General features: G+C 42.3%; 1 protein-coding gene across 2 annotated transcripts in view; it reads right to left on the bottom strand.

Annotated features, from left to right (window-relative positions):
- Positions 1-17,918, bottom strand: part of KIAA1958 (KIAA1958 ortholog) — a 284,028-nt gene that overhangs the window by 43,050 nt on the left and 223,060 nt on the right. Inside the window, exon 3 of one of the 2 annotated variants that reach the window (XM_063914716.1) lies at positions 14,228-16,123. The exons of the other annotated variant lie outside the window; for it this stretch is intronic. Coding sequence (XP_063770786.1) covers positions 15,075-16,123 — 1,049 coding nt within the window. The 3' untranslated portion in view covers positions 14,228-15,074. Of the gene's footprint in view, positions 1-14,227; positions 16,124-17,918 lie in introns of those variants that run through there. 2 annotated transcript variants of the gene reach the window in all.

Below are 17,918 nucleotides of genomic sequence, written 5' to 3'. Positions count from 1 at the left end.
ATGTTGGATTTCAGCAACATAGTCAGCTATACCTTAGATCAGACCATTTGTTCTCTAGTCAAAAACTAATGATCTACAAGATATTATTGCTCATACACAAATGTATTTTAATTCTTTGATTAAGCTTCCTGTACTAAATTAAAATAAGATTTTAAATCTCCTAGTCCGTAGAGGATGCTGGGGACTCCGTAAGGACCATGGGGTATAGACGGGCTCCGGAGGAGACATGGGCACTCTAAAGACTTTAGATCACAGGTTCTCAAACTCGGTCCTCAGGACCCCACACGGTGCATGTTTTGCAGGTCTCCTCACAGAATTGCAAGTGAAATAATTAGCTCCACCAGCATCAGCCAAAGACTGATCTTAACCGTAACATAACCCTTATGTAAGCAATAACTATATACAAGCCTTGCAGAAATATGTCCGCACTGGGACGGGCGCCCAGCATCCTCTACGGACTAGGAGAAAAAGATTTACCGGTAGGTTTAAAATCTTATTTTCTCGTACGTCCTAGAGGAGGCTGGGGACTCTAGTAAGGACCATGGGGATTATACCAAAGCTCCAGACCAGGCGGGAAAGTGCGGATGACTCTGCAGCACCGATTGAGCAAACACGAGGTCCTCATCAGCCAGGGTATCAAACTTGTAGAATTTTGCAAAAGTGTTTGAACCCGACCAAGCAGCTGCTCGACACAGCTGTAATGCAGAGTCGCCTCCGGCAGCCGCCCAAGAAGAGCCCACCTTCCCAGTGGAATGGGCCTTTACCAAATTTGGTACAGGCAATCCAGCCGTAGAATGAGCCTGCTGAATCGTGTTACAGATCCAGCGAGCAATAGTCTGCTTAGAAGCAGGAGCGTCAACCTTGTTGGCCGCATACAGGACAAACAGTGCCTCTCTTTTCCTAACCCGAGCCGTCCTGGCTACATACATTTTTAAGGCCCTGTCTACATCAAGGAACTTGGAATCCTCCAAGTCACTCGTAGCCACAGGCACCACAATAGGTTGGTTCATATGAAACGATGAAACCACCTTAGGCAAAAAGTGAGGACGAGTCCTCAACTCTGCTCTATCCACATGGAAAATCAGATAGGGGCTTTTGTGAGATAAAGCCGCCAATTCTGACACCCGCCTTGCAGATGCCAAGGCCAACAACATGACCACCTTCCAAGTGAGAAATTTTAATTCAACCGTTTGAAGAGGTTCAAACCAGTGAGATTTTAGAAACTGTAACACCACATTAAGGTCCCATGGTGCCACTGGGGGCACAAAAGGAGGCTGGATGTGCAGCACTCCCTTTTCAAAAGTCTGGACTTCTGGAAGAGAAGCCAATTCCTTCTGAAAGAAAATTGATAGGGCCAAAATCTGTACCTTAATGGAGCCTAACTTTAGGCCCATATCCACTCCTGTCTGTAGAAAGTGGAGAAAACGGCCCAGATGGAAATCTTCCGTAGGAGCATTCTTGGCTTCACACCAAGATACATACTTCCTCCAGATACGGTGATAATGTTTCGCCGTCACCTCCTTCCTAGCCTTTATTAGAGTAGGGATGACTTCCTCCGGAATACCTTTTCCAGCTAGGATTTGGCGTTCAACCACCATGCCGTCAAACGTAACCGCAGTAAGTCTTGGAACACGCAGGGCCCCTGCTGCAACAGGTCCTCCCTGAGAGGAAGAGGCCACGGATCTTCTGTGAGTATTTCCTGAAGATCTGAATACCAGGCCCTTCGAGGCCAATCTGGAACAATGAGTATTGTCTGCACTCTTTTTCGTCTTATGAATTTCAATATTTTTGAGATGAGCGGAAGAGGAGGGAACACATAGACCAACTGAAACACCCATGGTGTCACCAGGGCGTCCACCGCTACTGCCTGAGGGTCCCTTGACCTGGCACAATACCTCCGAAGCTTCTTGTTGAGGCGAGACGCCACCATGTCTATATGAGGAAGTCCGCAATGACTTATCTCTGCAAAAACTTCTTGATGAAGTCCCCACTCTCTTGGATGGAGATCGTGTCTGCTGAGGAAGTCTGCTTCCCAGTTGTCCACTCCCGGAATGAAGACAGCTGACAGAGCGCTTAAGTGATTTTCCACCCAGCGAAGAATCCTGGTGGCTTCCGCCATTGCCACTCTGCTCCTTGTTCCACCTTGGCGGTTTACATGAGCCACGGCTGTGACGTTGTCTGATTGAATCAGAACCGGTAGGTCACGAAGAAGATTCTCCACTTGTCGAAGGCCATTGTATATGGCCCTCAACTCCAGTACGTTGATGTGTAGACAAGCCTCCTGGCTTGACCAGAGTCCCTGAAAAGGTCTTCCTTGTGTGACTGCTCCCCATCCTCGGAGGCTCGCATCCGTGGTCATCAGAACCCAGTCTTGAATACCGCACCTGCGACCCTCGAGAAAGTGAGCATTCTGCAGCCACCATAGGAGTGAGACCTTGGCCCTGGGGGACAGGCTTATTTTCTGATGCATTTGTAGATGGGACCCCGACCACTTGTCCAGAAGGTCCCACAGAAATGTCCTCGCATGGAACCTGCCGAAGGGGATGGCCTCGTAGGCCGCCACCATTTTTCCCAGTACTCGAGTGCATTAATGGACTGACACTCTTTTTGGTTTTAGCAGGTCCCTGACCATGTTCTGGAGTTCCTGGGCTTTTTCTACTGGGAGAAAAACCCTCTTCTGTTCCGTGTCCAGAATCATGCCTAAGAAAGATAGCCGAGTCGTTGGAATCAACTGTGACTTTGGTAGATTTAGAATCCAGCCGTGCTGTTGCAGCACTCTCAAGGAGAGCGACACGCTTTTCAGCAATTGATCTCTCGATCTCGCTTTTATCAGGAGATCGTCCAAGTACGGGATAATTGTGACCCCCTGCCTGCGCAGGATCACCATCATTTCCGCCATTACCTTGGTGAAAATCCTCGGGGCCGTGGAAAGCCCAAACGGCAACATCTGAAACTGGTAATGACAGTCCTGTACAGCGAATCTCAGGTACGCCTGATGAGGAGGATATATGGGGACATGAAGGTATGCATCCTTTATGTCTAGTGACACCATAAAATCCCCCCCTTCCAGGCTGGAGATAACTGCCCGGAGCGATTCCATCTTGAATTTGAACTTTTTCAAGTACAGATTTAGGGATTTTAGATTCAGAATGGGTCTGACCGAGCCATCCGGTTTCGGGACCACAAACAGGGTTGAATAGTACCCTTTCCCCTGTTGGACCAGGGGAACCTTGATAATCACTTGCTTTTGATACAGCTTTTGAATTGCAGCTAAAACTATTTCCCTCTCTGGAGGAGAAGCTGGCAAAGCAGACTTGAAAAATCGGCGAGGAGGCACCTCTTCGAATTCCAGTCTGTAGCCTTGGGATATAATTTCCATCACCCAAGGATCCACGTCTGACAGAACCCAGACCTGGCTGAAGAGTCGAAGACGTGCCCCCACCGGCGCGGACTCCCTCAGTGGAGCCCCAGCGTCATGCGGTGGATTTAGTGGAAGCCGGGGAGGACTTCTGCTCCTGGGAACTAGCCGTAGCAGGCATTCTTTTCCCTCTACCCTTACCTCTGGTGAGGAAGGAAGAGCCCCGACATCTTCTGGACTTATGCGACCGAAAGGACTGCATCTGATATTGTGGTGTTTTCTTTTGCTGTGGGGGAACATAAGGCAAAAAAGAAGATTTACCCGCGGTAGCCGTGGAAACCAGGTCCGCGAGACCCTCCCCAAATAAGACCTCACCCTTGTAAGGTAAAACTTCCATATGTCTCTTTGAGTCGGCATCACCCGTCCATTGGCGGGTCCACAGGGCTCGCCTAGCAGAAATAGCCATGGCGTTGGCTCTTGAACCTAACAGCCCAACGTCTCTCGCAGCGTCTCTCATATATAAGGCTGAGTCTTTAATGTGACCCAAGGTCAATAAAACGCTCTCCCTATCTAGGGTGTCAATGTCAGATGACAAGTTATCTGCCCATGCTGCTACTGCGCTACATACCCATGCCGACGCTACTGCCGGTCTGAGCAAGGCTCCCGTATGTGTATAAATTGATTTTAAGGTAGTTTCCTGTCTGCGATCAGCAGGATCCTTGAGGGCTGCCGTGTCTGGAGATGATAGCGCCACCTTTTTAGACAAGCGCGTTAAAGCCTTGTCCACCCTGGGCGAGGATTCCCACCGTACCTGTACTGCGCAGGAAAAGAATTCTCTTGGGAATCTGCAGTTTCTTGTCTGGAGTTTCCCAAGCCTTTTCAAATAAAGCATTCAGCTCATGAGACGGGGGAAAGGTTACCTCAGGTTTCTTTTCCTTAAACATGCCTACCCTCATGTCAGGGACAGAGGGGTCATCTGTGATATGCAAAACATCTTTTATAGCAATAATCATATAATGAATACTTTTGGTTACCCTTGGGTGTAACCTTGCATCATCGTAATCGACACTGGAGTCCGAATCCGTGTCGGTATCAGTGTCTGCTACGTGGGACAGGGGACGTTTCTGAGACCCTGAAGGGCCCTGTGACACAGTCAAAGCCATGGATTGACTCCCTGTTACTTCCCTGGACTCTGCTTTGTCCAATCTCTTATGTAATAAAGACACATTTGCATTTAATACATTCCACATATCCAACCAATCAGGTGTCGGTGTCGCCGACGGAAACACCACAATCATCTGCTCAACCTCCTCCTTAGATGAGCCTTCCGCTTCAGACATGCCGACACACACGTACCGACACCCCCACACACTCAGGGATATATATCTATATGGAGACAGTCCCCCAATAAGGCCCTTAGGAGAGACAGAGAGAGAGTATGCCAGCACACACCCAGCACCACCGAACCCTGGAATAAAATCCCAGTCAGTACAGCGCTTTTATATATATATATATATATATATATATATATATATATATATACTCACTGCGCCAAATAAATGTGCCCCCCCCCTCTTTTGTGCCCTATGTACTGGTGTTCAGCAGGGGAGAGTCCGGGGAGCCAGCTTCTCTGCATCGTGCTGTGAAGAAAATGGCGCTGTTTAGTGCTGGAGTATCAAGCTCCGCCCCCTCAACGGCAGGCTTCGGTCCCGCTCAAAGTTTATACTGGCGGGGGTTTCTGTAATATACTGCCTCCGCAGTATGTATATATATATATATATATATATCTATGCCAGTGTCCCTAGAAGTTTATGATTGATGCCCAGGGCGCGCCCCCCCCCGCTGCGCCCTGCACCCATACAGTGCAGTCAGTGTGTGTGAATGTGGGAGCAATGGAAGATCAGAAGTCTTCTGCCGCCTTTGAAGTCTTCGTTCTTCTTATACTCACCCGGCTTCTTTCTTCCGGCTCTGTGAGGAGGACGGCGGCGCGGCTCCTGGACGAACAACGAGGGTGAGACCTGTGTTCCGACCTTCTGGAGCTAATGGTGTCCAGTAGCCTAAGAAGCAGAGCCTATCACTTAAGTAGTTCTGCTTCTCTCCCCTCAGTCCCACAATGCAGGGAGCCTGTTGCCAGCAGTGCTCCCTGAAAATAAAAAACCTAACAAAAGTCTTTTTCAGAGAAACTCAGTAGAGCTCCCCTGCAGTGCATCCAGTCTCCTCTGGGCACAGGATCTAACTGAGGTCAAGAGGAGGGGCATAGAGGGAGAAGCCAGTGCACACCCATCTAAAGTCTTCAGAGTGCCCATGTCTCCTGCGGAGCCCGTCTATACCCCACGGTCCTTACGGAGTCCCCAGCATCCTCTAGGACGTAAGAGAAAACTGGTTTACAGTTTCCTTCTTGATTCTGTGTTTTTTACTCAATGATACAGTGTTCACTGTAGGTATCAGGGATGTGCAAATCGTTTCCGGATGTGTAGCACATAGACACATTGTCATGGTCTGGTTATGAACTGTAGCTGACTGAAGTTCTTGTGAAATGTGAAGGCACACAACCGTATATAATGCAAGCCAGATTGTACAGTTCCTTTTCAAACCCCAGTTATGGAGGCTTAACATTGGCCACTGGAGAGCACTGATCTTCTATGACTAAGAGTGTTCTGCTTCAGAAGAAGTTTTTAATGACTGCGAGCTGCTTTGTAGGAGTAAGCACTGTCCTGAACCACTGTTTGAGTAGTTTACAGAATTTCAGTGTGCACGACCAACACCAAGGACGACGTTGTCGACATGCAGGCCATAGTTGGACTGGATGCCAGGGTGATCATGGCCCAGTTAGAGGAGATAGACATCTCATTCGGATCCATGCGCTTGATTCTCCACAAAAAGCTTGGCCTGAGCAACGTTTCTGCATGCTAGGTGCCCGATCTGCTGACTCGAGAGCAGAAGAAGCGTCGGGTAACCTGGTGCAGCAATATGCTGGCCAGGTTTAATGGCGATCACTAAAACTCTGTCTGGGAGATCGTAAGTGGCAATGAAGCCTGAATCTACAATTTTGACCCAGAGACAAAACAGTCGGCCCAGTGGACCGCCACAAAAATTCTGATGTGAACGCAGCAAGGCCAAGTGGATGGAGGCTGTTTTTGTGGCTAAGACTGGTCATATACTGTAGCTAACGTACCATTCATACAGTAGCACACAGTCATTGGGGACCGGTACACCAACCAATGCTTGCCGCAAGAGCTGGAAACCAATTCCAGACGCCGTCCAAGAACTCGCGCTCGTGGCACCCTTCTCCATCACGACAATGCACCTGTCAACAAGTTCAGGAAAGTGGTAGATTTTCTGGTACATGAATGCATCCAGGAGGTTGCTCATCCGCCATACAGTTCAGACTGGCTTCCTGGGACTTCTTCATTCCCATAAATCAAGCCCAAGATGCGTGAAATTCATTTTGAGTAATGACAAGCTGCAGTAAAGACCTTCATCCAGCATGCAGAAAAAAGACCTGCTTAGCACTGGTCCAGCTACTTCACAAAGTGGTTTCAGAGCATACAATTTTGCAGAAAGGTAATATTCATCCAGAAACTTATTGCACACCCCTCATACAGGGTGCTGATCAGTGAGGAGGACATATTTAAATTTTCAGACAAATTTGTACATGTAAATCTACTGTAGGCTTAGCGATACATGTCTAAAATTAGACCCATTAAAATTAAAATATGCCCTCCACACCAATCAGCACCCTGCACCTAAAGCGAACAATAAATGATTACTAGGTCATTGGTAAGTACTCTGATCTGCTAGTAATTGCAGGTTTTGTGCACTTTTCTGATAACACTGTCAATGGTGTTTCTTAGGCTGACCAAGAAAACAGTAACATTGCTGGTAGACTTTAACTAAAGTAAGGCCTGAAAAATACTCTGAACGAGCCTTATAATTTCTGCGGTGTGATTTTGTCTCAGGTTGTACAGTGAATAACCACCAAATCATGTCCAATCTGCCCTCCAAAGTGTCATTTCATAGTTCTTTTCTAATGAATGATTATCTAATATTGCACTTATTTTAATGTAGGCCCATATGTACTTTTCTGCATCTATACACATTTTATTAATAATTTAAAAGTAAAAATAAAATAGCAATATCTAAACACTGAGGGAAATATAAATACGAAATGTAAAGTTTTTTTTAAATCAAGATATTTAATATACTGTAGGCAGTGTTAAATACAGGAAGATCTTTAGTCTATATTTGCAGTAGGCAGTTCCATTGTAGCAGTACTGAAGAACACATCAAGGGAACAATACAAAACGCATTGGTGATTTATTAACATACCATGCAAAAGTGTCAAAGTGCAATATGTACTCAATTGCAACCAATACGCAATAAACATTGATCAATATAGAGCTAATCTGACAGTAGATCAAAATATAGGTCATTTATTTTCAAATGCAAAATTTATAATGTGCTTTAATCAGCTTTTATAGGTGTATTAGTTAGACTAATGAGCAACAGACAGTCAAGTTTTTACTAAGTCAGTAATGGATCTAAAAAGTGTGTATTCCGTAAGCTAAAGGTGCATGGAGTGCGAAATATCTTTAAGGTGAGTCACTGTATGGGAACTTTTACATATTCGATATCTCCTTCATATTCTGCAACAAACCAATGTACTTTACAAGGCAACATGTAGTCTTTACTAGGACATAACTGATGCGTATACATGGTACAATTTTATGGACTATGGGCCTTATTCAAGGATTGACGCAGTATCTATTTTTTTTTTTGCAGTTGATGGCCAGAAAACGGCGTGAGCACAGGACCCATACAGTGCCTGTGCTGTTCAGGAGCTGCATCTTCGCAAATTATTACCAGTGCCATGCGCTAGCCCAGGGAGACAAAGGGATATTAGGGAAGTTAATGTGTGGCTGAGAGATTGGTGCAGGAAGGAGGGATTTCACTTCTTGAAGCATTGGGCAGTCTCTTCGGTTAGGCGCCATCTTTGTTGTCGGGATGGACTGAACCTGAACGAGGAGGGGGCAGCAGTGCTTGGGGGTAGGATGGTTAGAAGGCTGGAGGAGATTTTAAACTAGGTGTCTAGGGGAGGGAGCAGAAAGATAGTAAAATCAATGATGGTGGAGAAGGGGGGAGGAGAAAAAAGGGCTTAAAAAAGAAATTAAACAAAGTTTTAGGTCCTGGTAATCCAACCACAAATAAGAAGTGTCCTTCAGGGCAAAAATTTAATATAACCGGGTTAAGAGCCAATAATCTAAAGTGTCTATTAATAAATGCAAGAAGCCTATCTGGCAAAAAGGGGAGAATTGGAACTACACACTTTTCAGAAAAGACAGGGAAAATAAAAGGGGAGAAGGAGTTTGTCTTTATGTTAACTCCATCCTTAAACCATACCAAAGGGAAATTGATTGCGAGGGTAGTAAAGATGACATTGAATCATTATGGGTGGAAATAAAACCTGGGGGTAAATATACAAAGAAACTACTAATAGGGGCATGCTATGAACCGCCAGATATTAGTGTGGCCGCAGAATCGCAACTCCACCAGCAAATTGTAAAGGCAGTAGCAAATGGTGAAATGTTGGTTATGGGGGACTTTAATTATCCTAACATAAATTAGTTATTGGAGTCATGTGGTACAGCTAGAGGTAATAGGTAACTATTTGTACCAAATGATTAAGGAACCTACTAGGAATAACAACACACTGGACCTGGTGATGATAAATAATGTGGAGGCAATATCTAACCTTAAATTAAGGGAGCTGTTGGCAAATAGAGATCATAATATGGTCACATTCGCACTGTTACACTGTAAACAGCGTTATATGGGTTCAACTAAAACCTTTAATTTTAGGAAAGCAAATTTTATTATGCTCAGGCAATCTATAAAGGGTAAAGATTGGGACCAAATCTTTAATGGTAAGAACACTGCAGAAATGTGGGGTACCTTTAAAATATTGCTGCACAAGCTCATGCACGAGTACATTTCCTTGGCCAGCAAACGCAAGAGGAGCAAGTTTAAACCGATGTGGCTAAATAACAAGGTTAAGCTATTAATGGACAGAAAAAGGCGAGCATTTAAAGCTTTTAAATCTGTTGTAAGGAGAGCTTCCGCTGCTACAAAGAATGTAATAAATTGTGCAAAAAGAAAATTAAAGCAGCTAAAATAGAAAATGAAAAACTAATTGCGAAGGAAAGTGAAACTAACCCAATTTTTTTTTTTTCAAGAATATAAATTGTAAAAGGATAAAAAAGCACAACATAGGACCACTTAAAAACGACCTAGGAGTATTGTTAACTAGTGACAATGAAAAGGCAGAGATATTGAACACAACCTTCTCGTCAGTTTTCACTAGAGAAGTAAACATGGAGGAAATTGAACAAGTTAGTGCAAAGTATAATAACCAAGATTATTGAACGTGTTTAAGTGAAGCAGAAATCAAAAAGCGATTACAAAATATTAAGATTAATAAATCTCCCGCACCAGATGGACTGCACCCAAGGGTTTTTATGGAGCTAAGCTCAGAGTTAGTGAGGCCATTATACTTAATCTTTAATGCTTTAATAGCAACTGGCATAGTTCCCAGGGACTGGCGTATTGCAGATGTTGTACCACTATTTAAAAAGGGAATGAAATCTAATCCTGGAAATTATAGACCGGTAAACCTGACTTCTGTAGTAGGGAAAATATTGGAAGGTATATTAAGGGATAGCATTCAGGAGTATCTGGGATGCTCAAACGTAATGTGCAAGAACCAGCATGGCTTTGTAAAAAATAGGTCATGTCAGACTAACTTAATTAGCTTCTACGAGAAAGTGAGTGCAAACTTAGACTTGGGTAATGCGGTGGATGTGGTCTTTCTAGATTCTGCGTAAATCTTCGACACAGTTCCTCACATGAGGTTATGTCTTAAATTAAGGGAACTTGGGCTTGGTGATAATATTTGTACTTGGATCAAAAATTGGTTTGCTAATAGGGAACAGCGAGTGGTAATCAATGAAACATTTTCAGGTTGGACTGAGGTATTAAGTGGTGTACCACAAGGATCTTTGCTGGAACCTTTACTGTTTAACATATTTATAAATGACATAGTAAATGGTATCGAGAGTAATGTATCAATTTTTGCAGACGATACTAAGCTCTGTAGGAAAATTAGATCAGATCAGGATGTTGTCTCTCTTCAAAGCAGCTTAACTAAACTGGGGGTTTGGACACCCAAGTGAAGTATGAGGTTTAATATAGAGAAATGCAAAGTAATGCATTTCGGGATCAGAAACTAACAGGCAACCTATACATTGAATGGGGTAATTCTTGGAAAGTTAGTAATGGAGAAGGATTTGGGGGTGATCATAGACAATAGACTTAGCAGTAGTGCCTAATGTCGGGATGCTGCAGTAAAGGCCAATAGGGTATTAGAATGCATAAAATGGGAAATAGAGACTAGAGATGGAAGCGTAATCCTGCCATTGTATAAATCATTGGTATGGCCCCATCTGGAATACTGTGTACAATTCTGGGCTCCTCATTATAAAAAAGACATAGTAGAACTAGAAAAGGTGCAGAGAAGAGCTACTAAACTGATTAAAGGTTTAGAGTCCTTGGAATATGTGGAAAGGTTAGTTAAGTTGGGAATGTTTACACTAGAGAAAAGGAGTCTGAGAGGGGAAATGATTAATATCTTAAAGTACATGAAGGGACCTTATAGGGATCTTTCGGGCGATTTACTTATCGAGAGATCTGTACACAGGACATGAGGGCACCCTTTAAAGTTGGTGGAGAGGGAGTTCAACACCAAATGAAGGAAGAGTTTCTTTACTGTACGGGCGTTTAGATTATGGAACACACTGCTGGAGAAAGTGGTAATGTCTGAATCTATCAAGATGTTCAAAAAAGGTTTAGATACATTTTTAGGCGAAAATGGCATCCAAGGATAACATCTGTAAACAAAGTTAAGTTGGTGGAATAGCACTATAGGTTAAACTCTATGGACAATGGTCTTTTTTCAACAATAACAACTATGTAACTATCACAGTGTCGCTGCAGACATCAGGTGAGTAACAGTCTGCAGCCGTTTGGGGGTGCTGTTGGATGATGCTGGTCCCATACTTCTGCCTTTGATGCAGCAGTGGATGATAGAAGCAGCCATGTGGTGTCTACATACACAAGGCACTCCCTGCTGCACTAGCCTATTACAGCATCACTGCTGCATCCAGAAATGCAGGAGCTATGCTTTTAGCATGCAACTACAGTATGATTTAGGCCACTGAATGCTCACTGTATAGCTTGTATTTGCCTCTACACAACTCAAGACATTTCATATCACACATGCCCTTTCTATGAAGCGACATTATATCTGTTGTGATGTAATTTTAGATCTTGTAATTTAAAGCTGCTTTACAACCTACAGTATGCACGCACTGACGCTACCCCTAAAGGGACTTCATGGCTTATTTTATGGACCTAGGCTGAAAACAAAAAGACTATGTAATGGTGTGTTGGGAAAAAAGCTGCAAACACACCACCCTTCAGACCCATTCTACAGTAGCAAATTGCTAAGATGCTTAGAAGTAGTGCATACATTATTATTTGCCAATATGCTTACAGACAGGCAGTCTGGTGAACATCAGAGCTGTGGAGTTGGGAGACATTTTTGAGTGGAGTCAAAATTAAAACGTATATTATATAAATATCAGGTATAACATTAAAGCATATACAGGTGCCAATGACTCGTGTATTACCCATTTCCCAGGTACACCTCTCAGTCTCATCTTAACACAAGCTTGATCATTAACCAGCAGAAAAGAAAAACTAAACAGCAGGAAATAGAAAAGAAAACACAAAACCATGAAGACCAGCATAGCAGTGTTTGTTCTCTGTTCTGAAAACAGTAAAGTTGTGTGCAAAACAGTAGAAAAAAATAGCTGTATAGTGAAGATGATGTGTTTCTTATCCAGACTGACCAGTGTAAGTAAAACATAATATGACACTAATAAAGTTGGTAGTGGTACAGTACGGGCCAGGGATAGGAGAGTAGCACTTATCGAATGTTGGTATAGCAGGGGGTGTGGAGTTAATATAATGGGTGCGGGGTATACAGTGTACATAGGTGCCCTGTGCTCTACACCCTGCAGCTAGGGATTTGCGAATGTTAGTGCAGCTGCCCTCTCCCTATTCTAGCTCACAGCAGAGTTGTATCTTTCTGGCTATGGATTCAGAAAGATGGCGCAGCACAGCACATAATAAAGGCCATCTTTCCGTCTGCTTATTCAGAAATATGGCGCCCCAGAGCACTTTGCTCTGTTCTGCGCATATGCTTTCTATCATAATACATAGCATGCGCCTTCTTTCATAATACATAGACGGAAAGATGCTGTACTGCTGTGAGCTACAATAGTTGAGAGTGGCAACCGCATGGACACAAACTCCCCTGTTCCTGCACCTGGGGCGGCACAGTACATGGCATGCAACATGGCCCCCTTCATCTTTCTACACGTCTTTGAGCATTTCATTAGCCTACTGTCATATACTCTACAGCAGAGGTTCTCAAACTCGGTCCTCGTGGGCCCACACAGTGCATGTTTTGCAGGTAACCCAGCAGGTGCACAGGTGTATTAATTACTCACTGACACATTTTAAAAGGTCCACAGGTGGAGCTAATTATTTCACTTGCGATTCTGTGAGGAGACCTGCAAAACATGCACTGTGTGGGGTCCTGAGGACCAAGTTTGAGAACCTCTGCTCTACAGTAACGAAAAAGGAAATAATCAATTACATGTTACCAGAAGTGATCACCTAACATTTTATTTCTGTCGAAAGAAAAGTATGGCAAAATAATATATTATACCATTATAATTACACCATGCTACTGCTGTCACCTGTGACAAGACTGGAAAAATTACCCCAAGCTGCCATCACCCAGTATACTGCGATAATTACCTTGTTGCCACATGCAGCCATCACACAATAACCCATCCTGCTGTCATAGTTTACATATAATCTTCTGCAAATCTCATGATCTAAAGTACTACAGGTATTTGAACTTGAAATCATGTATTGCAGATTTAATTAACCTAAGGTTCAAAATGTAGTTTAGATAGATTTCATGAAAAATATAAATGTACCATTTATGAAGGAGTCGGAGTAGGAGTTGGGACAGTAGAAAAATAGAGGAGTTTGAGTCAAAGGTTTGACATACCGACTCCACAGCCCTGGTTAGCAAATAATGGGGCAGATGTATTAAGCCTGGAGAAGGGCTAAAGACGTGATGAAGCAGTGATAACGCACCAACCAGTCAGCTCCTGTCATTTTTCAAATCCGTAATGATTGGCTGGTGCATTATCACATTTCTGCTTATCAAAACTGTATCCCTTCTCCAGGCTTAATACATCCGCTCCCAAAGCTTTGGCTGAAACATTGCAATTTCTGATAAACCTAAGAAACTTTTACTTCTCTAGGTTTATTAAGGTTACCAATTAAATGTTCGGCCTTCCACACCACAAATTTGTTTTTAATGTGTTTTATTCAGGACTGTGGATATTAATTTCATTATAAAAAATCCATAAATGCCACTTTTAAATAGTTCAAATATTATATATATATATATATATATATATATTTATTTGGTGCAGAAGTACTCAACAGCCTGCTTTTAGCTTTTATTTCTTTACAGCCTTTTAGCGCTATCAAAATAAAAGGGATGAGTGACAATGAACCTTTTTTCTTTGTTTTAATAATTACAATTTTGCCTCGCCAGTGTCTTCTAAATAGTGCAGCGTCTCTAACAAGTTAATATGACATTTCAAAGGGAGAACAAAGTTCAACAGGGATCACATCACCACAGAGACGTAAAAATCACACCAAAAAGAAGCAGATTTTCTTCTGTATTTTGAGGTCAAAAACATAACATTTCAGTAGTTTTACATGCCTCGTGACCATGGTTTCATGAATGACACAAATATATGCAGCTGTGGCCTCGGGCTCACAACACTACGGATGTGCTGAGGAACAGTCTTTATGCCATGAACGCCATTGCATATTGCTATAAATTATCACTAGCCCCAGTGCTACGTTTGTACAAACCCTACACATGTCCAAAAAATAAAATATTAATTAAAAAAGTTAAAATACAACTATCTCAATGTTTCAGTCCATGAAAGGCATTACATAGAGAAAGCTTAAGTTGCTTAATTTAATTAAGTGCAGAAGACGAAAAAAGGCCGATATACATACTTCTATATCAGTACCAATTCATTGTTTCAGGTTCAAGCAGGCATTCGGGAACTAGAAGGCTACAATGTGAGCCTACATCAGTTACTTCAAGGATTAAATATTACATGATAGCACCCTTATTTTACAATGTACAGTAGCCTTTTTGCTGGACTCCCCAGTCGAGGCATAAAAGTCCACTAAAACCATTTTTTTCCAGATTCACACTAGGTGTGTGGATTTTTTTTTAATCCAAGGCTACAACATGCATTTTGGTTGAACACTACAGTATAAATACTATTCTAGGTGCAATACGAAAACTAGGTCTATTAACAGATCTGTAAATTAAAAAAGAAAAATATATTACGTATTTCTTTTTGTTTTTAAAGTGAGTGGACAGTAAAAGAGGAAACAGGCTTGTCAAACATACAATCACAGTTTAATTTTAGCACTAATCTAAAGTCCTAATAAGTAGGCCTTGGAGCTATCCTTTCACTGTCTCCTCTCATGCTGTGTCTGAGGAGGAGTCATAAGAGGCTGAGACAATAAAGTTCCCAGGGCCGGAGTGACTTGCCATAGACTGAGCAGCTTGCTGGCTCAAATTGTTACAGATCAGCACTAACTGATTGCTTTGGGCTTCAGACAGCGTGCTACAACTTTGATATACACTAAAGTTGGTTTTCCTTCCAGGTATGTTACCCTTCTCACACATTGTTTTCACCATTTTGGCCAATTTGTTTTTGCCGAGAGCCTGGCAGTTGTACCAGTGAAGAGCAGCAAGATTAACAACGGGCTTGATGGACAAATAGAAAGGAGCATCTTCATAACGCATAGCTGGAGGTCGCCTCTGTGCATATTCCTTGTAGTCCTGCACAGGGCAGGTTTGTGGAGAGTGTGGTGTGGCGTAAACCCTGCATTCTGTCCCTGCTCTCTTGACCTTAACATCGGGGCTTTCCTGACCCATCCACTCAAGAAATTCCAATCCAGTCTCCAATATTCGTAGTCGGACATCCCCCCATTTAAGCGTGGAACCATGAAAGCCAGTACAATGTCCAAAAGCTTTGGTGTTATTTAACCAAACAAGATTCAGCAGACCTTCAGGATTGTAGCGACTCAGGAGGCCCCTCTTCCGAAGGATGAGCTCATCAGCAAAAGTGAGCTTCATGGACTTGTGAGGCTTGTTTCCCTTCCCTTTACATCTCAGTTCAATTTGTTTTTGTTTTAATGCATCTTGTGACCTTTTAAACTCTTTGTCTCTGGTAATGCTATAACCATACCTGTGTTCCTTCAGATAACGTTCCAGACCACACTGATAATTGGCCAAACTATTGGGCTCATATTCAGATCCATCTTTCTGCCTGGCATCCACAAAAAAAGAAGCCAAGTAATCATCTAGTTCTTTGCACGGAATCATGTAGATTTCTCGGATCTCCATGGGGTATTTGGAGATGATGAACTCCCTGAAGTTGCGCAGAGCGGTTTGCGTGCTACGAATTGTTTTTTCATTCTGTTCTCGGTTCAGCTCCGCAGCCATCTCATCTTCGTCTAAAGAGACTGTAATGGGGTAATAGGGATAGACATAATGGGATAGGAGAAAAAGAAAATGAAGAGAAAAATCAGAAAAGGAGGAGACAAAAAAAAAAAAAAGAAAGAAAATAATAAGTCATGAGTGAAAACGAAACGGGGGAATTATGTATTAAGCAAAGGAAACATGGAAGTAGAAATGAAACAAGAGGGGAGAAGGGGTGGAGAAGAAAGAAAATTGGATGGTAAATTTCAGCGTACAATTTTCATCACGTCCATTGTAATTAAATCAAATTCACATTTTAGAACATTACTACATACCTGTTTGGACAGCCAACTTCTGTAGTTTCACAAATGATGTACTAGAGCATGACAAAAAAACAAGAATTCAGTAAAAAAGCTCTTCGTGTCACTAGGCACTTTTAGTGCATGTAGATTGGCTGAAAAAATTTCATATTGGAGATAATTTTTTTCTTTTTTTGCGCGTGAGATATAAGCTTTTATTTTTACTCTTTATCCCACTGCTTCAAGTGCGTTAAATGAATCGCTAAGCCCATTAGTATGTGCTCCATTTGTGAAACCAGAGGTTGTACTGGTTCCATTTCATTAATTTCAGCTTTCAAAGCCTTTTTCACTTTCAGAACGATTATAAAGCAATATGCTAAAGCTATCCACACGCAGCTTACACACACATGGCATTACCAAACCATTTGCAACCTTTTTTTATGATAATAAAACAGCAGTATGAGTTTTAAAGGGACAATAATGCTCAAATGTGTGTTACTGGTACATGTTACTACGGTTAAGCCAGCTGCCCTACTATTTTGGGATTTGGTGGTAGACTGTGTCCCGTGCCTTCATAACAGACACACTGTATTTCTTTCAAAATAAGATATATATTTTAAACTGTTTACATGCAAGCAAATAATTTTGAGCATTACAGTTCCTTGTAGTAAAAAGACAACTAACCCAGCAATGATGACAACAAGACAACAAAACTGTGTGAAATGCAGAGTCTCATTGTACTGCACACTCAGCTCTGGCAAGAAACAATTGAGTGGCTTTAGTAAAGAACACTGGTAATGTGCAGAGTAGTAATGCCCAAGACCACTCTGCAGTTGATCTTTCTGTAACATTTCGTAAAATGTGCAATTCTGGTGCATTCAACTTGCAGATATTATACATTACACAATTAGAGACAGCAACAGTTTACTTTTTAAATAATGACTTAATACTTTTTTTTTCCAGGAGGAGTGGGCAGAAGGATTAACTGTTACCTCACAGCATTGGTGGTTAATGTGATGACGTTAAGTGACTACATATCTGTTCCTTTGGAATACGTTCTTTCAACCATCACCCCTTATTAATACTACACTTTCCAACTAATCAAGATTTAGACACCACACACATTGCACAGCAGGAAAAATCCCCATTCTCAAGCTGCTTAAAAAACATCAGAAAGAGGGAATGGCTTTTTAAGAAATATTTTTGCAGACCACTTCATGACGGGTGTGGTACAGTTATAACTTGCCGACATTTACAAGATAAACTAGAAACACATTTTTGCTTTTATTTCCTTTTATTATTCCTATAAACCTATTTTACATTCTCAATTACGATATTTACTTTATTGTCATTAATTTACTCTATTTACAAAATTATTTATCCATTTCTCATCTCTTATTTTCTTATTTCTCTCCTACTCTCCTTCAACTATTGAGTCATTTCCATCTACAATTATTCTTTTTACAAATCTCTGTTTGAATTATTTAGGTTACCATCCTGCTCCTTTGTGCATCCACCACTAGCACGGGTTCACAAAATA

Source organism: Pseudophryne corroboree, chromosome 1 (assembly GCF_028390025.1).
Source record: "Pseudophryne corroboree isolate aPseCor3 chromosome 1, aPseCor3.hap2, whole genome shotgun sequence".
Classification (NCBI taxonomy): Eukaryota; Metazoa; Chordata; class Amphibia; order Anura; family Myobatrachidae; genus Pseudophryne; species Pseudophryne corroboree.
This window is presented reverse-complemented; position numbering and strand designations above follow the sequence as displayed.